General features: G+C 39.0%; 1 protein-coding gene across 15 annotated transcripts; it reads right to left on the minus strand.

Moving 5' to 3' along the window:
* Window positions 1–466: 466 nt before the first annotated feature.
* LOC129725513 (multidrug resistance protein homolog 49-like) lies at window positions 467–22,954 on the minus strand. 15 transcript variants are annotated; one of them, XM_055681454.1, is made up of 11 exons: window positions 22,898–22,954; window positions 4,772–5,033; window positions 4,509–4,702; window positions 4,208–4,453; window positions 3,976–4,147; window positions 3,255–3,914; window positions 2,350–3,186; window positions 1,579–2,291; window positions 1,354–1,516; window positions 1,103–1,297; window positions 467–1,036 (listed from the first exon to the last, which is right to left on the minus strand). In XM_055681454.1, the coding sequence occupies exons 2-11, from the start codon at window positions 4,964–4,966 to the stop codon at window positions 494–496; spliced, it is 3,918 nt and encodes a 1,305-aa protein (XP_055537429.1). In that variant the 5' UTR covers window positions 4,967–5,033; window positions 22,898–22,954; the 3' UTR covers window positions 467–493. The 15 variants fall into 15 exon arrangements, with proteins under 15 accessions (XP_055537429.1, XP_055537431.1, XP_055537440.1 ...); XM_055681456.1 differs by having other exon boundaries at window positions 22,815–22,954; XM_055681465.1 differs by having other exon boundaries at window positions 4,772–4,974; window positions 22,898–22,953.
* Between the last annotated feature and the right edge of the window lie 257 nt (window positions 22,955–23,211).

Below are 23,211 nucleotides of genomic sequence, written 5' to 3' on the forward strand. Positions count from 1 at the left end.
GGCACGAAGGTCGGTGAAGCGACCAGCGAAGATAATAGAAGAAGATAATATTCAGCAGAGTGCCCGACAGAGATCAGCCACTCCGTGGTAGACCCCACACTCGTTGGACGTGAGTCGTGTAGGAAGACGCCCGTCCGGCGAATGTTAGGGACGATTGTGTAAGACTAGTCCTAAAATGAGTGATGTGGAGACGTATTCTGGATTCGACAGTGGTCGTTAAAGATCCGTTGCCATAAAGGTAAGTGAAAGTGAAGAAAGTACATGAAATTTCTAGTTCACCTTAATCTAAAGTCTCTCATAAAATTCTTTATCATTTCTAAAAAAATCATGAGTCCTGATGCACTACTTACACTGAGATTCGTTTTAAATCAGTTTCTAATATAAGAAAACTAGGAATGTACTGAAACAAATATTTCTCATGGTACATTATGTTTTCGGATTGCATCAAGTAAACAAAACAATATGGAAAACACCATTTAGTTCAACTGGCACTTTAATTCTTGGTATACAGCTTGGCGTAAATTCTATTAAGCAGCATCAACTCTTCGTGAGTTCCACTTTCCACGATAACACCATTCTGAATTACACAAATCACATCTGCGTTTTGAATCGTTGTCAAACGATGAGCGATAATGATGCAGGTTCGTCCTTGACGTGCCTGATCAAGTGCATTTTGTACGATTTTCTCACTCTGATTATCCAGAGCCGACGTTGCCTCGTCTAGCAACAGAACGCGTGGGTTACGAATTAACGCTCGCGCAATGGCGACACGCTGCTTCTGACCACCGGATAGTTGGGCTCCCTTTGAGCCCAAACTAGTTTCGTAGCCTTTCGGAAGATTCACAATGAACTCGTGGATGTTAGCCATTTTGGCGGCGTTGATGATCTCCGACATAGGGATATCACGGCTGTTGTCGCCGTAGGCAATGTTTTCTGCTATGGTTCGATCGAACAAGACTGGTTCCTGTGATACGAGACCCAACTGAGCCCGAATGCGGCTTAACTGAAAATCTATCGTGGAGATTCCATCGACATCCTAAGAATAGAATTGTGATAATTTTTTGAGAATGAATCTACAGAAACAATTTTTTGGAACACTCACCACTTTGCCGTTATCTGGATCATAATAACGAAGTAACATTTGAATACAGGTTGATTTACCACAGCCGGAAGGTCCGACTAGGGCAATTGTAGTTCCTTTTTTTATCTGCATACTGAGCCCTTGTAGAATAGGAGCCGTAGGTCTTGTAGGATACCGGAACTCAACGTTAGAGTATTCAATGTTTCCTTCGAGATTCTTTAACATTATGAAAGAGTGAATTTTTTTAAGACATCGGGTTTTGAAATGATTACCTGACTTAGTGGACGAGAGGAACTCGAGGATATATATATGTTCGGGATACGATCCAGAAGCTTCATTAAACGACCAGCCGAGAGCATGGCCGAGCTAACATTGGGCGCATAAGCTAACGCTTGACTCAACATCCACGCAGCAAAAATAAGAGCTTCAGAAACTCTAAAATTATTCGCAAAATTTAAATACATGATGCAACTACCGTTAAAACATGTCACCATTACTTTATCACATCTTTATATAAAACGTCTCCATCTGATACCAACTTTCCACCGTACGATAGTGAAAGTCCGTAACATAGAAAAGGCATGACCTGACCGATGGCAAAAACCGTTCCACGAAGTCTCGTTTTTTTCTTGCAAGCGATGTCAACTTTAGCGATTTCTTTATCATACCGTTCGAGTATGTAGGGCTCCTGACATAAACTGGCTACCGTACGAATATTGGATATGGCTTCAGATGCTAGCTTTATGGCACTTTCGAGACGCTGCTTCTCCTTCAATGCGCTTGGTTCTACAAAACGCGATTCTAGCATGATCGCAATAATAGATATCAAAATAGCAATTGTCGAAACCAGTGTTAAGTTCCAAGAATAATAAAAAGAAATTCCTATACCAATGCAAATCGCAGCACCGGACTGCAGAAGGGATCCAACTCTGGTTCCCGTGGCACCCTGAACACTAGAGCAGTCACCGGAAAGACGCGCACAAAGAGCCCCGACGGCGTTATTTGATTCATCAAACCATGCCATTTCCTGACTGATTATAGCCTTAAAAGACTTTTGCCTGAGGCGTGTTGTCAAACGTGCACCAGCAATGTTAAACAGAAAAGTTTGGAAGAAAGTACCAATTCCGGTGGTCACACCTAGCACCAAGAAAAGTATCGAATAAAAATTACCTTCCGCTTTCACATACTCTGGATCGGCAACCGATAAGATCTATGAACAAATAACAAGTGTTAAGATCTCACATGAGACATATATCGAATGTACTTACTCCATACATTTCTCCGAATAGAACTGCAAAAAGTGGACATGAAGCTCCCACAACTACTGCAGCAACACATCCAAATAGGATATACGGCCATTCGGCAGCATTTAGTTTCAGTAGTCGCATTACGGACACCGGATACGCGCTTTCATTATCTTCTTTAATCGCTTCTGCCGATTTGATAACATCAGCTTCATCATCTGAGTTGTCGTCTTCATTAGAACATGTGCTCTTTAATCTCACCAAATTTGGTTTTTTCTCTTCAGGTGCATTTCTCTCGTCATCCTGCTGCAAGTCTCCACTGGCGATTACCAAGTTATAATACAGGCCCCGTTTAGCCATGAGCTGTTCATGCGTCCCCTGCTCAGCTACTACACCCTTGTCAATAAACACGATCTTATCGGCGTTGGTGATTGTCGACAGTCGATGAGACACCACTAGAGTTGTACGACCACGACTGGCCTTTTCTAGAGCATCCTGAACACGTTTTTCTGAGCTTGGGTCAAGTGCGGAGGTTGCTTCATCCAGAAGCAGTATCTTTGGATTACGAACCAAGGCCCGAGCTATAGCGATTCTTTGTTTTTGACCACCAGATACTTGAGCGCCTCGCTCTCCAATCACCGTATTGTAACCGTCAGGTAGTTTAGTAATGAAACTATGGCAATTTGCTATTTTAGCAGCTGCCTCAATATCACTTTGGCTTGCAGCCGGATTACCGTAACGGATATTTTCCGCTATACTGGTGCCAAAAAGAACTGGTTCCTGTCCAACAACTCCGATACAGGAGCGTAGCCAATTAATATTTAGTTCACTAATCTTAACTCCATCAATGGTCACATATCCCTAAAATATTTAGAAAAATAGGATAAGTTCAATTTCACCAAAGATTCATCATTAAAAGTGATATTTACATCCATGGGATCATAGAGTCTTTGGATTAGTTGCAGACAGGTAGACTTTCCACATCCTGATGGACCAACCAAAGCAACAGTCTTTCCAGCCTCTACAGTCAAGTCAAAACCTTGTAATACTTGAACATCGCTTCGTGATGGATATTGAAATTGCACATCGGTAAATTTGATATTTCCAGTACAAGTCGTAGGCCGTAGACCGCAATCACCTAACGAATCTATAGCCGGTATTCTATCAATAACGGAGAATATGGATGCTGCAGACCCTTTCGCCGCAGAGAAAGCTTCTAGATGAGGAGATGATAGTCCGAGGTTATAGGCACCGGCTAGTACACCGAATAAAACAATCATCAGTACAGCCGGTGTGTATTCTTTCGTATCCTTTCCACGGTCTTCCAAAATTAAACTGATGCCGTACCAAAACGCAAGGGCGTAACAACTGTACACGATGAACCACATAATTCCTCCCCCTATGCCAGAGAAAAGCCCCTTTTTCCGCCCATTTTCCTCTGCAAATGTAAGACGACTTTTGTATCGGTCTAATTCCTTTCGTTCACCCCCGAAAGCAACCACTGTGCGAATACTACTAAGCACTTCTTCAGCAACGGCACCCGCCGACGAATATGCCTTCAATTCTTTTTCGGTCAATGTACTTTGCATCTGTAAAAAATAAATATTTTACAAAATTTTCCTTGTACATTATAAGAAATGTTTACATTACATTAGCTACAACAGCAACTGATAGAATAATAATGGGTGTGCAGCTCAACATCACTAGAGTCAGTTTCCACCCATAAAAGAATGAAATTATCCCAGATATGACGAAAGACATTGCTAAATACGTAAAAATTGAAAGCTTTTCTCCAATGCCTTCCCTAAGTTTATCTAAATCGCTACAAACAAAATAAAAATCTTAACAATTTAAAGCCCTGACAGATGTATTGTATACATACTCCGTAATCCGAACCGCGAAACTGTCATCGCTGTTCAAATCGTACCAGGTCATGTCTTGTCGCAGGACGGCTTTGAGAAACAACTTCCTAATTCGACTGATTTGCCGGTTAGCCGACCGATTGATCATATCAATACTGAGTGCACAAGATAGGAACTGCACTGCCGATACAGTAAATGCACCCAAACCGTACGCCTTAGCATCCTCCAGTATTGCCGCTTGGTTCTCCTCTAGGCTGGCGTTGACTCTGTACAAAATTAAGGAATCAAAACGGTTCCTATGGAAACGGTTGATTTACTTACAGTATTGCTCCTCCACCAAACAATGACAGAATGGAGGTGTCGGTAGATTTTCCCACTCTCATGGTTCGATCTACCAGCAGCGTCGTAAACTCTCCGTACAAAATGACACCATAAGGCAATCCGAGTGACGCAACCGATGCCAATATTATTCCGACAATAGTTACACCTATCTCTCCCCACGTTGCAAATCGGAACTGCAGAAGGAAAACAAAACGTGAAATACATTAGGCATCCCGGCTACTGTCGTACATTTCAAATCTTACCAATTTAAAGTACGCAACTGGACTGCTGTTGGTAGAGATACCGACAGCTTTCTTCTGTGCTTTAGTGAATTTGACGTTGAGAATATTCTTAGAACTTTTATTTTTGGGATATGACGTGTCACTGCTGATGCCGTTTTTGAGATTCGCCGGTTGTTGTTGTGATCCATTGCATTGGAGATTATTTTCGTTTGTCATTATAAGTGCTGCATGTAATGTTGCGGTTTAAAGGTGTTCAGTATGATAAAAATCGATTCTGTCCTTGCTATCGCGTGTGTATGAAAAAGAAATTTTAGTATAATCTTTCCTTTTTTGAAAACCATGTTTACCTCTGCATCTCCACAAAGATCGCAGGAAGAAATTTTGTTAAAAAGGAACTGTACCGATAGTAAGATAATGCTCGCGCTTCGCGACACTCGGTCTACTTAAAGGCTTTATCCCTCAATTTTTTTTTCCTGTATGGACTCCCTCACTGCGACCAGAATCGTAAATCTATTGTGAGATAGGCCCGGGTGTCTGCTGTATCCCGCACTTCTGTTAAGAGCAATACCTCTATTGAGAAGTGGCATGCTTATTATTATTGTTCATCAGTGCTTGTGTGTAATGTGCTACTCTTCCTTACACGCTTACTGTTCTACTATACCGATACTCGTTCCTCTTGCCAAATATCACCAACTATAATTCTCTGGAGAAGTTTTGTCGTGCGTCCTTCTGGCCAGTTTTATTGATAAGAGGGACTTATTTTTTGTTAAGAGGAAGTCACGCAAAGGTATTTGTAGATTTTAGCGTAAAGGAAGGGTAACTGGTGGGGAGCCTGAGATTAAACCCATGCTTAAGTCCTTTTTGAAATCGGATGGCCTGGTTCCACTAAGATTCGACCATCCGCTGGACAGAGCGGACTCTGTAACCTTGCGGCTACGCAGCTCCCCGTAAAACTCCCGTATCTCGCAACTTGCCGTCACTTGAGTACTTCGGCCTAAGGATGTAACCCTGGAATGATAGTCTGTGTCAATTTGACTTCTCGCTTTCAGCAATATTGCCCATTTTTTTCAAACCGAGTGCCGTTTTTTTTTTGTTTTTTTAAATCCGTAATGACCATTCATTGATAATAATTTAAGGAGAGAAACTAGCTGTTTAATTATTTAAAGTTCGGGAGTCAATTTGACGCATGATTATCATTTTACGCACATCAACATATGATTATCTTTTCAGGGTCAATGTTAAGTTCGTCGGAATGCGTCTTTCTTGCGAAACTCATTCGGGGTTTCGGCGTGGAAGCTGCAGCACCAGGCGACGTGAAGTGGATCGAGAACCCGCAGTGGGCAGACACCTCCAAGGAAGAAACATCCGCCACCTGCGAGGAGGATGCGGTGAGCGAGGAGCTGGAGGAAGAAGCATCCAACGACCTCGACGTAGCAAAACTGATGATCTTGGAACAGCGCAGAAGAGCAGTCGAGATGATAAGGAATGCGCAATATACTGTGTTCACGATTAGTTATTTGTAAAATAACACGCATCGAACAATCTGGACACCCCAAAGGATTTTCAACGACTTGTATGCCGATTGCATTTTGTTCGACCTGACTAACGTGCCGGTTAGATAAATTCACACTCATATCTTCCTTGCTATTCTGAATTTGTACACAAGTTATCCGCGTCTCGACTAATCGTTGAACATTAGTAGGTAATCAAAAAATTAATGAAGTCGAAATAGTTACGAAGGCCCACGTGAAGTTATTCTAACCGGGAAATAAGCCTTATCGAGCAATTAGCCCTCGACAATGTTAGTGGTTGGAAATTGTTAATCCGTCAGAATTTCGGACATATATTCCTAAATACCATTGAAAGTTGAATAATAGAGTATGGGGCCATCCACATTCCACGTGGACAGCTTTTGGGGAGGGAGGGGGGTTGTGTAATGTCCACGGTCCATGGAAATTTTTTTAAATTTATATTGGCAGTTGTCCACAGAGGTGGAGGGGAGCGGGTGTCAAAATCGTTAGAAAACTGTCCACGTGGAATGTGGATGGCCCCTATGGTATAAGGTAATCCACGGGTGACGTTTCACTGCTTGTACGTTTGTTATTGTTGCTGTTTTTTTAAACTACAAAACCAAAACACGACAATAACCGAAATCTTTGAATGTCGGCAATAATATCAAAAGTGATTTTCTATTGTTGCTTTTAGGATTGTCACACTAGAGCTACCGATCGAATTACATTTGTTTTTCACGCCTCTGGATCCGAATTGCATCCAAGTTGCGACCGATCGAACATACGTAAAGCTGTCATTAGTTGAAAACAGACTGAAATCAGCTGATCGCAACTGTCTCGTGGATTGCCTTATTGATAATTTCGATTTCAACAAAGCACATTTCATAGTTGAAGTGAGTTGAAACAATGAAAGACAATAACGGAATTGTGGTTAATCGTTTTAAATTTTGTGCATGTTGCAAAAAGTCTAGGCATCTTGAACCTCATGGAAATAAGGTTCATATACATTCGACGCGCATTCAGCGTCATTTTGTTTGTCGTCTAGAAGCCATCTTTGTACATTTGTTCCAGCAACTGTAATTTGCACCAATCTGACCGGGACCGGGATTGATCAATCCGGATCAACACTTATCATACCACAAGTTAAAACTGGCAAGTAGGTTTTGGTCAGACAGGCGATCGAATCTGTCGCCCCAGCCTTCCTTCAAGTTAACTATTAGCTGAATTAAAACGAAATGCAGCTTCTGGAGCGTATCGTCCAGTCCGCTTTTCTTGACATTGAAGTGCCTTCGATAACATGTCCTTCGCATCTATTCATACGGCTCTATAACATGAAGAAGTAGAAAGTGCTATAATGCGCTGGATTCAACTAGTCAGTCTATACGCCAGAGAGGTGACATAGAACTCACCGTTATAACAACTGTCACACCAAAACGAATAACGGCAAAAGTATACAGCTCGCCCGCTTTAATGTTGACAGTTCCCTTAGTATCATGGCGCCTTTTTGGTGTATACTGACTGGATCCAACCAATGCTCTGGAGTAGAAAAAACACAACTACATTAGAAGATACGTCTGTCACAGTCAATTTTCAGAAAATATGGGTATTCATGTCGAGCTCGTAAACAAATACCCAGCTGTAAAAATACTCACCTCCATTGACGAGTAATGGAAGATACACAGTTTACGGCTGGGTATTCGTATACGAGCTCGATGTAAAGATCCCTAATGACTGCGGGGCGATACTATACTGATAAATCATAATCACCTAACATCCCGCTCATACCACAAAAGATCAAAACAATGGTCGCATACCAAACAAAAACATCCCGCTCGGATTCGTGCCGAAGGATGTCGGACAGTGAAGGCTATCATTAGCGATAGCTAAAATGATCCAAGAGAGATAAAAAAGCCCGTGCTGCCGTCAGTGGCTATCGGGGTGTGTACTAGAGATGGTCGGCTACGGGTATTTTTACCCGATACTCGTACCCGACGGGTTCGGGTCGGGTTTCGGGTAACGCCAAAAAATATTTTTCGGTTTCGGGTCGGGTACGGGTAGTTTAAAAGGCTTCGGGTTCGGGTTGGGTACGGGTTTGAAAAATTCTCAACTGGTCGGGTACGGGTCGGGTACGAAAAATTCGATTTTTGTGCGGAAACGGATAAGAAGCTGTGGGAGTGTCAAATGAACCAGAATGAGCTGTCAATTAGAACCAGGAAAAAAAGCATCTTTTAGTAGTACTGCCCACAATTCAAAAATTGGCAAATATGCCATAGACATGAAATCAGGAAAAACGCATTTTAAAGTTTTTTTGTCGGTTCAATATGTTTTGACTGTTCATGGCAACTTTTTTATCGAGTATATCTCCCTTCATATATGCTGGAACCTTACCGTTGAGTTAAAACAGATAAATCTGCAGGAAAATTCCACCCGCCAAGTATTTTTAACGCAGTAGCCGTTTTTTCGATTATAAACGAAAGTTCATTTGACAAATCGGTGTGCAATTCGGCTAATATCCATACGATGTGAATTATATCGTGCGCGTTGGTGATAGAAATGGCTTTAAATGCAATAAAACAGTACGGAAGCACAAGTGAGGACGAGAAGGACGACGAAACAATTGTTTCGTGCAACCCGGTTAAACCACTGCGTAAGCGTGAGGCTCGAGCTATTGAATCGAGAAGAAACAAGCAGCTTACTCACGCTGTGATTTTCAAAAGCTGCGATTTCTGTCACCTGTATTGTAAATCTATAGTTATTACAAAAGTTCACATCAATGGACAACGTAATTCTTATTCCCTAACAAAAAAAAATCTATAGAAAAAGACACAAGATGCCATGTCAACATCGATTATTGGAAGAAAAGTAGTGTTGAGCAGAAAAGTTTCATCCGAGAGCATGTTCAAAGAGAAGAGGTAAAGAGACGACGTGTGAACTCGGATGAACATCGCAAAGTATCGACCTATAAATATTATCTTCCGGACGCTCAGCAAATCCCGTTGAATGTATGTGGCCAATTTTTTTTAAATACTATTGGTTATGAAAAATCGAGCAGGTATAATTTTTACATAAAAATCTTTTAAATCACGCTCGGAAGTGAACTGCATTATTTTGTTCCAGTAACATCATCACTCGTGCATTCAACACGGAAATGAGAGACGATGGCGCAATTGATAAAAGGGGCATGCAGCAGCGATTGAAGAGCCAAGATCTCGCTGTCGCTGTAACAGAATACATTCTAACCTACAAACCTTCGATATCTCATTATCGCCGTGTCCACGCACCGCATGTTAAATACCTGCCATCGGATCTATCAGCCAGACGTTTGTTTGATGCATATAGTGCAAAACAGACTGATGACGATAAAAAGTGTTCATACAATTTTTACTGCGGGTATGTTACTTTTCTTTTTTTATTTACACACATATTCGTAATTATGTATTTTGTTCAGCATTCTTCGCAATCTGAACATAAAATTTACCAAGCTTGGACTAGAAGAATGTGAGGTGTGTGAATTCCACCGTCCGCATGCTGTTGAAGCTAATCACAGAAAGGATTTCAACGAACAAGAAATTCCTCCAGAAATTGAGCCTTGTGAAGCTTGTCAAGTTTGGCAAGATCACAAACTACGAGCCAGCTTTTGTCGTGAAGAATATCAAAAAGATAAGAACAACCAAAGGGCAGTTATCATGTCCGTTGACCTGCAAAAGACTACTTACAAGCATATAAATTTGTCATTCAATTCAAAGATTACTAATTTCATTATGTCATTACAGGTGGTTCAAATTCCTGGAATGGATTCTTTCAAGACCGTTATATTCACGAAACGAATAAAGGTTCTGCACCAAACGTTTGCTCCAGTGGATGGTGCAAAGCGTGGGTCCGTTTATGGTTTTGTCTGGGACGAATCCATTTCTGGGCGAAAAGCATCCGATATTATGAGTTGCTTTTTGAAATATTTTCAAATTGAGCGGACTGCTAAGCACATTGTATTTTGGCTGGACAATTGCAGCAGTCAAAATAGAAACTGGAATCTGTTCCTGTTTATAATTTTGCTTATCAACTCGACAATGCTTGAAACAACTGTTATCGAGTTTCAGTATTTCGAGCCAGGGCATACCTTTATGTCCGCTGACTCGTTTCATCACGCCGAGCAACGGATGAAAAGGGCGGCCAAAGGAGAAATCCACACGTTTGAAGATTTTTGCCAGTGTCTTGACACAGCACAAGAAAACGCGGTTGCTGTGAAGATGCTCCCTACAGATTTTTTCTCATGCGATATGGCATGTAAACCGGCAACAAATCTAAGACCGCGTCCGAAACTCAACGAGGTGAGATTGATAGTCTTTTCTAGAGGATCCTTCGATTTCACGTATGGAAAGGATTTCAATGGACCAACGAAATCCTGCAACTTATTCACCAGGGATCAGTTAAGGAGGATTTGATCGGCTGGTTTCGACTTAGCATCAACGATGCAGTTTCGAGCCTTACCGAAAGGAGTTGAATTTTCACGTAAACAAGGAATAATTCAAAAAGTTGAGGCGTTGTTACCACCCGAAAAAAAATTATATTGGTATCAACTTCCGACACATGAAGACGGATCTGATGATGAACCAATATAATTCATAAATACAACAATAAAACAAAAATAATATTAATTCCTGATAATCTCACTTCTTAATGATAATCCACTTCCTTATTTTTTCTCACCGAATCCAAAATGAAATCTGAATCTTCTCTTCAATAAATTTAAAATTTAACAAATTAGAAGTAGTTCTAATCAAAACGCCGAATAGCATTTCTGAGACTGTGAAACTTCACGACAGAAGAAAACATTCACGCTGTTTAATTATTGGGTTTTGCGGTACAAGTAATAACACACTGGTTCGTGTACATGCCACACATTGAAACATATTGGATATTAGCCAAGTTCTCAATTATTTTGGATATTAGCCAAATTTGTTTCACGTTTGCTGCCTTCCCAAATGCATTTTTTGACAATCGGGATCCGCAGGGACCTTGTTAAGGGTGTTTACCATCACGAGAAACCGTTTTCTCGATTTTGATTGATAAAAATGGCATATTAGCCAATTTTTGAATTATGGGCACAGTAGGTATTTCAATAACTTGAAGGTATCGCCTTGCTTGAAAAAATGTTTGTATTCAGTGTAGGGTACACATAACAGTTTGGTTTTATTTCCACGTAAAATAATAAATTTCATAAGCTTCCAGTAAAAATCCTGCCAGCGTATTTCGCAGTTTTTTTTTTCTTTTTTTTAAAGGGGGTATTTGTTAGTAGCTTAAGTATTTATGATAAATATTAGTGAATAATGAGTATGTGTGTCCAATCACAAATGGTGACTTCTCAACACTGTTAAAAATTTGTAATTTCAATTGTTAGGATTTGTTTGCTTTCGCAATTAGGACTTATCATTCGTAGGGATTTAAACCTACTTGTCAGAAAAGGGGAAGTAAACTTACAACTAACTTTATTGCTAACTTATTGGCTATAAAGAAAGCTTATCGTAACAATTGAGGATTGCAACGATTTTTGTCGAAAATTGTTAATAGTTTTATTTGACATAGCTTCTAATGGTTCAACACCAGTAAGTCTATGTAATTCGAGTGTACCAAACCAAGGAGGATGCTTCAAAATCATTATCAGAATTTCAGAATTTAATTCTGAATCCTTTGGAGCGTTTTCTTCCTTGTTGAACAGCAACCTGACCAGATCAGTACAGCATAAAGCATTGCTGGTCTAAAATTTGTTTGTAAATCAAAAGTTTGTTCTTTAAACAAAGTTTAGAATTCCTGTTAATGAGAGGATATAAACATCTCGTATATTTGATGCACTTGGCTTGTATACTCTCAATGTGCTCTTTGAAAATAAGTTTTTTATCATAAATTAGTCCCAAGTACTTAACCTTGTCAGACCAACTTAAAATAACCCCATTCATCTTGACAACGTAATTATTGTTTGGCTTGAGGAAAGAAGCCCTAAGCTTATGCGGAAAAATTATCATTTGAGTTTTAGTAGCATTGGGAGAGATTTTCCACTTTTGCAAGTAGGAAGAAAAAATATCTAAACTTTTCTGCAATCGACTGCATATGACACGAAGACTTTTTCCTTTTGCGGAAATGCTTGTGTCATCGCAGAACAATGACTTTGTGCATCCTGGAGGCAAATCAGGAAGATCTGAAGTGAATATGTTGTACAGGACTGGACCCAAGACTGAACCTTCAGGAACACCTGCTCTGACAGGAAATCTATCAGATTTTGAATTCTGATAGACAACCTGCAGAGTTCGATCAGTAAGATAATTTTTTTAAATTTGATTAGGAAAATTGGAAAATTGAAAGTTTGCAGTTTCGCAATCAAAACTTTATGCCAAACACTTTGGAATGCTTTTTCTATGTCTAAAAGAGCAGCTCCAGTGGAATAACCTTCAGATTTGTTAGCTCGTATCATATTAGTAATTCTGAGCAATTGATCAGTAGTGGAATGCCCATGGCGAAATCCAAATTCATTTGCAAAAATTGAATTTTCGTTGATGTGTGACATCATTCTGTTAGGAATAATTCTCTCAAACAGTTTACTTATTGAAGAAAGCAAACTGATTGGTCGATAACTTGAAACTTCAGCTGGGTTCTTATCCGGTTTTAAAATTGGAGTAATTTTTGCAATTTTCCATAATTTGGGAAAATATGCAATTTTGAAGCAGCAATTGAAAATTTTCACTAAAAATTCCATTGTGCTCTCAGGGAGATGTTTGATTAGTATATTAAAGATTCCATCGTCACCAGGTGCTTTTGATTTAATCTCATTCAAGTTAGTTTCAATTATTTCTGCAGGTAAAAAATTCTGGGAAGAAATTAAATCAAATTGACGTGTGACTTCATTTTCAATTGGACTCACAAAACTCAAATTTGAGTTATGAACACTCTCAAACTGCAGAGCAAGTCTTCGAGCCTTTTGTTCATTGGATACAAGAAAACGTTCACCATCTTTTGAAACTGGAATAGGCTTTGAAGGATTCTTAAGAATCTTCGACAGCTTCCGAAAAGGTTTTGCATATGGTTTCAATTTTTCAAATAAATCTTTATAAATAGTTTTAAAAACAGGGTCACGAGAACGTTGATATTGACGTCTGCGGACATTTTTCAAACGAATTAGAAGTTGAAGATTTTCGTCAATTATTGGTGAATCAAATTTCACTTGAGCCTTTGGAACAGAATAATTCCTGGCATCAACAATTGCACATTTTAATGCTTCCAAAGCGGAACCAATATTCACTTCGTTTTGCAAATCAAGCTCATTATTGAAATTTCTCTCAATATGAGTTTTGTATCTTTCCCAATTAGCCTTGTTATAATTAAAAACAGAGCTCATAGGGTTTAAAACTGATTCATGTGATAAAGAAAAAGTCAGCATGTGTGATCAAATCACTACATACATGACTTTGATCTGTTAGCACCAAATCAATTGTTGAAGGGTTTCTTACAGAAGAAAAGCATGTAGGACTATTCGAAGACAAAATAGAATAGTATCCTGAAGAACAATCATTGAATAAGATTCTGCCATTGGAATTACTTTGAGAATTATTCCATGAACGATGTTTAGCGTTTAAATCGCCGATTATAAAAAATTTCGAACGATTTCTGATGAGTTTTTGTAAATCACCTTTAAAATAATTTTTGTGCTCGCGTGTGCATTGAAATGGCAAATATGCTGCGGCAATAAATAAAATCCCAAGTTCAGTTTGAACTTCAATTCCCAAAGTTTCAGTAACTTTCGTCTCAAGATGAGGAAGAGCACGATGTTTGATTCGGCGATGAATACCAATTGCAACTCCACCGCCGGAACCCTGAATCCTATCATATTTATGAACCACGTAATTGGGATCATATTTTAATTTTATGTTAAGTTTCAAAAATGTTTCAGTAATAACTGCAATATGCACATTATTTACTGTTAAAAAATTAAAAAGCTCATTCTCATTGGCCTTCAATGAGCGAGCATTCCAATTTAATATTTTAATTGTTTCATTTAAAATCATTGCTAAATTTTAAATTAGAAACAATTTTAATAGTAAAATTTGTGCCTATTTGAATGGCTTCAAACATTGATTTTGCCTGCAACATGGCGTTCATAAGATCGAACATTGCCTGTTGCAAAAAAAAAAGTTTACCTGCCGTAATAGGCCCCAGGCAGTTGACGTTAGAAAAAATATTTTTGGCAGCAATATTAGCTGGAGTAATAGGTGTACAATTATTTTCTAGCGTGTTTTGCTTACCCATATTAACGGTCATTTTCGAACTACCAACACTAGGCGGTATAATGTTCGAACTACCTGTAACCTGTGCATAAGTTAAACGGGTATGCAAAGGAGTAGGTAAACTATGCGTCACTCGTACGCTTGGAGAATTTTGTTTTGAAGTTGGTTTTAATTGAGAAATTGAATTTTGTTTACCTTGCCTTGCCTTAACAATTGCTAAACGGACTGGGCATTGATAAAAATTTGACATATGGTTGCCGTTACAATTCGCACAGCGAAAATTTTTACTCTCTTTCACAGGACATGTGTCCTTTTTGTGAGCAGAGTCTCCACAATTAAGACATTTTTGGTCCATGTTACAGAATTTGGAACCATGGCCATAACGTTGGCAAGTACGGCATTGGGTGATATGCTTTTCACCTCCACCATACTTCCTATAAATTTCCCACTTTACACGCACACTATACAAAGCATGTGCTTTTTCAAAAAAATTTAAGTTGTTAACCTCATTGCGGTTAAAATGAATTAAATAATTAACAAGAGAAATTCCAGTTCGCTGACTGTTTTCGCCTCGTGATTTTTGTTTCATTAGAATTACTTGGGTAGGGGCTAGCCAAGTAATTCTGTTAAAGTAAGTTTGATCTCATCAACGGTCTGATCGTTGGTGAGACCTTTCAATACGACCTTGAACGGCTTGGCGCTCTTCGTGTCGTCGTGTAAAAAATTTATACTTCTTTTCAGTTAAATACTGAATAAGACGATTACGACCCTTTATAGAGTCGGCTAATAAGCGGCATTCGCCTCTACGACCAATTTGATAGGTAACTTTAACGTCAGAAACAAACGTTGAAAGTTCCTTCATGAAAATATTGAATTCAGAAGAAATAGTTACCACAATAGGTGGAACTTTTTCCTTTTTCAAAGAATTTACATTTTGTATAGTTTCATTTCTCATAACTTCCATTTCACCAGCTTCTTGCTCAGGCAAAATATCAAAAGGATTGTCACTACAGACACTCGAAGTGTCAGAAAGAGATGCCTCTCTTTTCCTCCCCGCAGCGATGCGTGGTTTCTTTTTTCGTCCAGCCATTTCAGGTGATACGAAAAAAGTTAAAACAAATGTTAAATTCAAAAGTAGGTAGTCTTGAGAAAGACTGATGGGAAATAACTTTCAGGTAGTCTTTAAAAGACACACTGACAAAACACAAACTTTGAAGCTATAGGCAGTCAAAGACCAGTCCACAAGCAACCGACAAAACGTCAGATCTGTAGGACAGTTCAAAACGCACTGTTGCAAATAAACTCTTTCCGGAATGCCTCCTACGTAATTATTACTAAATATCGTTTGGTAACAATTTCGAACCACAGACAAACAGACGTGCCACTCGATAACGATTTCATCGACCAGAAAAATACGGGTAATTTGGAAATTTTGCTTAGTGGGCAATAATGCCGCTAGTGTCGCTATAAGCAAGCAAGCACATTCATTATCGAAGACAAAAACCGTCAGTGATGCCGCAATTGTTGATTTTAGCAAGCGCGCACACCCATTAGCAAAAACCGTTTTATGAAAATAAGTTAGTAGGCAACAAGCGGACCACCCGCCAGATTAACTCATGAGAAAAATCGAGTGATTTTCAGAAAACTTTGATCGTGAAACATCTTGTCCAGCCAGTCTGCATCACAAACACAGGTAGATAAAATAAAGGGGTCCACTAAAGGTTAATTTACCCTATTCATCTTGTTTCGATCTGGTTCATTATAAAATTATTATGAATCTTTCAAAAAAAATCAATTGAATTTTTAATAATCTCTCGAAAACAAAATAGAAATTTTCAGCAGTGAATCATTCGTATGAATAAAAAATAAATAGTTGAAATCCCTGATCAATTTTATTATTTGTATTTGAATAATCCATCTGACAATAAATAGTCTTAATGAATAAATAAACTAGTTAATCACATTTCTAAGTCTATTTACAAAATATCGGGTTGGTTTGTCAAATTCAAAGTGCTCTTCAACATCAGTAAAGCTACGAACACACGCTGTGAACGGTTCATTATTTCCAAACAAGGTACGGTGATAAATTGGTTGCAATAACGTCGTGTTTCGAAGAGATCTGTTTGGGATACGAGAGTTCAACATTTGGAGTAGTCCAGGAGCATCAATTTCGCCATTTAAGAGCTTAGCGATAAACAATGATTGCTGTAACTTCCTTCGACGTTCAAGAGTATCTAATCCCAGTAGCCGGCACCTGTCATAATATGTAGGTAAACTGTCGGGGTTACGCCAGGGTAAGTTCCTTAGGGCCAAGCGAATAAACCGTTTTTGAACCCGTTCAATCCTAAGCCTCCAAGTAATCTGGTAAGGATGCCATTTGATGACTGCATATTCTAAAATTGGACGTACAAGTGCGCAGTACAAAAACTTCTAACAATGTGGGTCAGAAAAGTCCTTAGCAACCTTGGATACAAAACCTAGTTGTCATGTAGCTTTCGATATTAATCCAGAACGGTGCAGATCAAAGGTCATTTTTGAGTCCAATAAAATTCCCAAATCAGTCACTTCACTAACTCTAGTTAGTAATTTGCCGTCAATATGGTAATCGAACACTGTTGGTTGTTATTTACGATGAAATGAGATAACCTGGCATTTTTCTATACTAATAATCAGTTTGTTTCTGTGGTACCAGTCAGCAAACAAACTTAAACAGGTTTGTAAACGCCAACAATCCTCCTGCGTTTGTACTATAGCACACAACTTTAGGTCGTCAGCATACACTAGTTTCAGACAACGTTTGTCCAGTATCAAAGCAGCGTCATTGAAATACAAAATAAATAGAAGCGGTCCGAGATTGCTGCCTTGTGGGACACCAGACTTATTTGAAAAAGGCCGTGATACACAACCATCAATCATCACTCGAAGTTCACGATCAGTTGGATAGGATTCCAACCAAGTCACCAGTTGAGTAGAAATCCCAAGCCGAGACAATTTGTGTAACAATATTTGAAGGTCAATTTTATCGAATGCTGCCTTCAAGTCAGTATAAATCGTATCTACCTGCACTTTATTCTCCATGCTTGTTATACACTCCGAGGTAAATTTCATTAAGTTTGTTGTAACCGACCGCCCAGGTATAAAGCCTTGTTGGTCAACAGAAATGTAGTTTTTCGTGACATCGAGAATAATTTTACTCACTATTATTTCGAACAATTTTGAAGCGGCTGAGAGGCTCGTAATTCCTCGGTAGTTGATCACATTGTGACGATCACCTCTCTTAAAAACAGGATACATAAAAGACTGCTCCAAATGCGAGGAAATTTCATTTGCCGAAATGAGCGGTTGAAAATGTCGCTTAGAGGTTGAGCTACAGCAGCAATACAGCGACATATCACAACTGCAGGTAGACCATCAGGACCAGGGGCAAATGATCGTTTCAACTTTTTTCGCAGCTAACAATACCATATCTAGGTTTACAGTACAAGCACGCAGTTCAACCAAGTCAGCAGGAACACCACGGATGGCATCATTAATCTCTGTTCTGGATGAGAGATTCGTTGAGAACACCGAAGAAAAATGCTCGGCAAACAGCTGGCAAGAATCAACAATAGCGTCTGATGTAGTCTCATTCAGATAGACATTTTTTGGTATTGAAGAACTTTTTTGCTTAGAATCAATGAAACGTCAGAAACTACGTGGATTTCTTGTTAAACTCATTTGTACCCGTAATACGTACGATTTGTAGAGACAGGAATTCAAAAACCTATACGTCGTCGTAGGTTCCGTTGACAAGCGTTGCGCACACGTTTCAATTCTCGTAAGCGATAAGTGCTCCAGGCGGGTGAAACAGGGGGTCGAATCCGCGGAACATTCGCAACTAGCCAATTGCTCAAAATAGAACAAAACGTTTCAGCCATTTCGTCAACATCGTTCGTAAAAATCGTACTCCAGTCAACCGTAGTCAAATACTGCAAAATGGTCTCGAAATCGATCCTACGAAAGTTCAAAGGCCGTTCATTTCGCCTATCAGCTGATCCTTCACACACAACTTGCACGGGAAGAGATATTTCAAGCGGGGGGTGGTGCGAGTCAACGGGTAGAAACGGAGTCGAGCAGATATGCACAGCAGCCTCACAATTTGGCGAACAAAAAACTAAGTCAAGAATCCGATTGAGAGCGTTGCATATAAGGTTCCTTTGGTGAAGGCACAAATAATTCATACCATCCAAAAGAGTGCTGCTAGCCGCCGGTAGCTGAGAAGAATCGCATACAATACTATTATCTATCGAGTTCCATCGCATACGTGCTTGGTTAATGAGGTGACTAACTAACACGAAAAATGATAGGTAACTAACACGAAAAATGGAACCCAAATTCTCCGCACACAGTTACGAATAAATTTTTTGCATCGTGATAAAAATGGTCCAATTTTTCAACATTAGACGAGCGGACGTTCTCAGTGACAGATGATACACTGGATTCTAGGAGAACCAATATATCTGGGTTCATTAACATTAGTTCACATGAACACTCGGTTCTAGCCTAACTCAGTCGACAATCAGTGCATAAAATGTGCGACGTAACCAGGTATTTTGAAAAAAAAAAAAAAAAAAATATATATATATATATATATATATATATATATATATATATATATATATATATATATACACATGATATATATATATATATATATATATATATATATATATATATATATATATATATATATATATATATATATATATATATATATATATATATATATATATATATATATATATATATATATATATATATATATATATATATATATATATATATATATATATATATATATATATATATAAATCCAGGACGGGTCGGGTACCGGCAATTTCGGGGTATTTTTCTTTCGGGTACTGGTAGTTGAAAAAAAGTTTCGGGTTCGGGTCGGGTACGGATATTTTAAACAAACCCGACTTCGGGTTCGGGTCGGGTACGGGTTTGAAAATTCTCGATGAATCGGGTACGGGTCGGGTACGGGTAACAAATTTTCCACACCCGACCATCTCTAGTGTGTACCGAACGTATGGTGAGCAGGGAGAGCTGTGCAATACAATAAGAGCCGAATTAATTTAAAATTCGGTGTCAACGAAAGACAGTCATTTTAAGAAGCCTTGAAACCTTATTATTCAGGGAAAATGTGATGCAATCATTCTGGATTAAAAGCTGAACTGGAATGCTCAACTAGACAACACTAATAAGAAGGCGACTCCAGCTATCTGGGCTCCCAGTTCACTTTTCGGTAAAACCTGGGGGCTGAAAACATAATTAGCGCTCTGGTCCTATATCACCATTGCTTGGTCACGTATAACCAACGCAACCCTCGTATGGTACCTGAGGTAAATGAAATAACGGCTTAGGCAACATCTAATAAACTTCAATGCCCAGTCTTACAGTTACCAGTGCCTTGCGCACAACTACAGCTATAGAAACCTTACTGCCTATACATCTTCATGTGGAGCAAGAAACGAAGTTAGTACGCTAAGAAAACGCAAATACATCGAACATCGAAGGTAGAATATGCACTATACCCCTAAACCATAGAAGTATCCGGGAAAAAATGAAATCCTGCCATTTTGTTTAACAAAAGTTGGCAACTCCATGTTCCAGACATTATGGAGATTTGTAAAATAAATGTAATACTAAACTACATACCTACTAGATGGAGACTGACAATAGGTATTCAAATATGAAAAACTGGACGACAGAATAAGACAATCCAGAAAGCTTTCAGGCCAATAAACCAAGCTTTTCGAAAATCATGGCAAAACTAATTCGCATCATTTAAAAACAGTCAATATGATCACTCTAAACACTGGGTTGCAATAATCAAGTAGACTTATATTGGGTTCCTGGTCACTGTTGAATAGATGGGAACGAAAGAGCCGATGAAATAAATAAATAAATAAATAAATGAAGGAACTGGCGAGACTTGGATCGTCTCATCAGTTCATAGGACCAAAACCCTTCTGTGGTCTATCCGTTTGTTCCCTTAGAATAGAACTAAAAGCATGGGAAACTCTGAAAGTGGAATTCAACTGGACAAACACCTTCATCTGCAGGCAGTCGAGGTGTTCCATCACACCGAACGTTTCTATGACTTGTAAAACACTGGATCTTTCAAAAAAAGATCTAAGCACATATACTGGTTTAATGACAGGGCATTGTCCGAGCCTTTATCATTTGAAGGTTTGAAAAAACTTCAAGATAATACATGTCGATTATGTGCAGCGTTGCCAGGTCATTTTTTAAAAAATCTGGAAAGGCAAAATAAAAATCTGGAAAAAATCTGGCAGTCATTTCGTGGGGTGAAAGGTTAATTTTCCGGATAAAAGTCTTGGTGTACGCAAAATTTGAGGTGACAAAATTGCAAAATTTCGCGCCAAAATTGAAGTGATGACCTTTTTGCGGAACAGAGAAAATAAAATCTGGATAAAATCTGGATCATCCATGAAAAATCTGGATAATTTCAAATCAAAGCTGTTTACCTGGATACATGTCCAAAAATCTGGATAATCCAGCTAAATCTGGATACCTGGCAACGCTGATTATGTGGCATGTAGAAAGTTGACTCGAAACATCTGTTATGCCGATGTCCGGCAATTTTTATCAAAAAATATAAGTTCTTCGAGAGTGGTCTACTGGAACCCTCTGAAATCTGAAGAACAAATTCCAGTAAGGTTGTGCGCTTCATACGCTTCATACGTAAGTATCGCATGATCAATATCCTTTCTAATATCCCCAAGCCACGGTAGAGATGGATGTGGTCGGCAGTGATGACTGTCAGGCCAAATCCACCTCAGATTGGTTCAAATGTTACTCACAAATATTGTTCCTTAAGCAATCTGGGTGGAAGTGATAGTCATCAGTCTGCAATCTACGAAATATTCTGTGCTTACGCTACACTACAATGTGAAACATTCATTGGAGGGTTTCCATCGGGCACCATTCGTTTCTACACGAATGGCTCAAAAATCGGGTCCAAGACTGGATTTGGGGTCTACAAAAGTAAGGGCTACTATCTCTCTGGGTAAGCGGCCAACCGTTTTCCAAACAGAAAAAGTTACTTCAACACGCACAATCATGGGACTCCACACTGGACACTGTTCTACTCTTTATCATTAAAAATATCGGCTAAGTCCAAACCGACACTTGCGCTTTTGCAATACTTTTTTGCGGGACTCTTGCCTTATCGACGATAAAATTTCTCGGAAGTAACCTCTCAACTTAATACCAGACATGGAGCATCAATTCCAAAACGGTCGCTGGGGACATCAACCATGTACATAGTACCGAACTGGGGTACAAATTTGCAACCAACTAACTCAACTCAATTAACGAGTTCGAGTATTTTGTAATCTGTATGCGGCAATCGGCAACTATTTTTATCGGTTCGGCGCTTCTGTCCAATTTGTTTCAATTATACAAAAACACTTTGTAACTCATGAAAATAAGGCAGATTCCACAGTTTCGGCAACAAAATCAAAATATATCAGAACGACTGAATTGAATTCCATCTAATACTTCCACCTGCTCAATCACCATATAGCCTGTAAATAAAGTAATCCGATAAACACAGAGTTCCAACATCATCCTCACACTGATGAAGCGGCTGTTCTTTCTGATATGACAAGATATTGCACCACTAAACTTATCTCACTCTAAACTGTTTTATCGTTGCAAATTTTTGTTGCCAACAGGATTCGTGAGACAGTTTCACCTAATTACTGTGCCACTTGACATCAGCTCCGTGTCACACAACGATTTTCGACTCACTGACGCTCGATATGGAAATTCGAGCACTTTCTGGTTGTTATAAGTACTTAACCAATATTATTTCTACACTCCAGACGCTTATTGCGAAGCCGTTTCCCTTGTTTATCACTTTTGTCTATAAGATAACTGATTTTATTAGATATCACTGAATATTGTGGCACTTAAACTGATCCTGATAAGAATCATCTGTGTTGTGTCTTCATAACCCACACGCTTTTTAAATTCCTTCACCTAATAGCAGACATATGATACTGCATCCTATGCACGTGGCAATCCCCGTGTCAAAAACACTCAAACCGAAAAAAAATCTTCAATTTATAATTTCAAGCACTAGCTCAGTATCTTCAATTTCACCACAGTTTATTACTTTCGGCATATTCAGGAGCACTTCGATAATACTTTTTAAAGCCGAGTAGTACTTAGTTATGTAACGTTCCTGTACTTGAAAATTAAGCTTACTAATGATAACTGAGTCATTTCACCAACAGATTTGATTTCTTTCTAAAGGTTAACGAATAGTTTTGATATCGCAAAAAAATTACTTCATCCGCCAGCCTATCACGGGAACAGAACACCAGCTACGAAGGCAGAGATTCTATCGAACTGAAACGTACGACAATGTGTTCGACTCTTTTATATTAGCAACACTTCGCTTAATTAATTGAACTTCCTTGGGTGATCGACGACAGAATTTTACTGTTGCACTTTGATTGAATTCAATTGATAACCGGACGAGGATGACTGGCCAGAATCGGTTTGCTCTGTCTGTTCCATTGAGGGAATGCTAGAATAGTTTCGTTTTGCAAAAAAAAACTTGCGAACAAAGTCAGACGACACTATATCGAAAATTGATTAT

Source organism: Wyeomyia smithii, chromosome 2 (assembly GCF_029784165.1).
Source record: "Wyeomyia smithii strain HCP4-BCI-WySm-NY-G18 chromosome 2, ASM2978416v1, whole genome shotgun sequence".
Taxonomy (NCBI): domain Eukaryota; kingdom Metazoa; phylum Arthropoda; class Insecta; order Diptera; family Culicidae; genus Wyeomyia; species Wyeomyia smithii.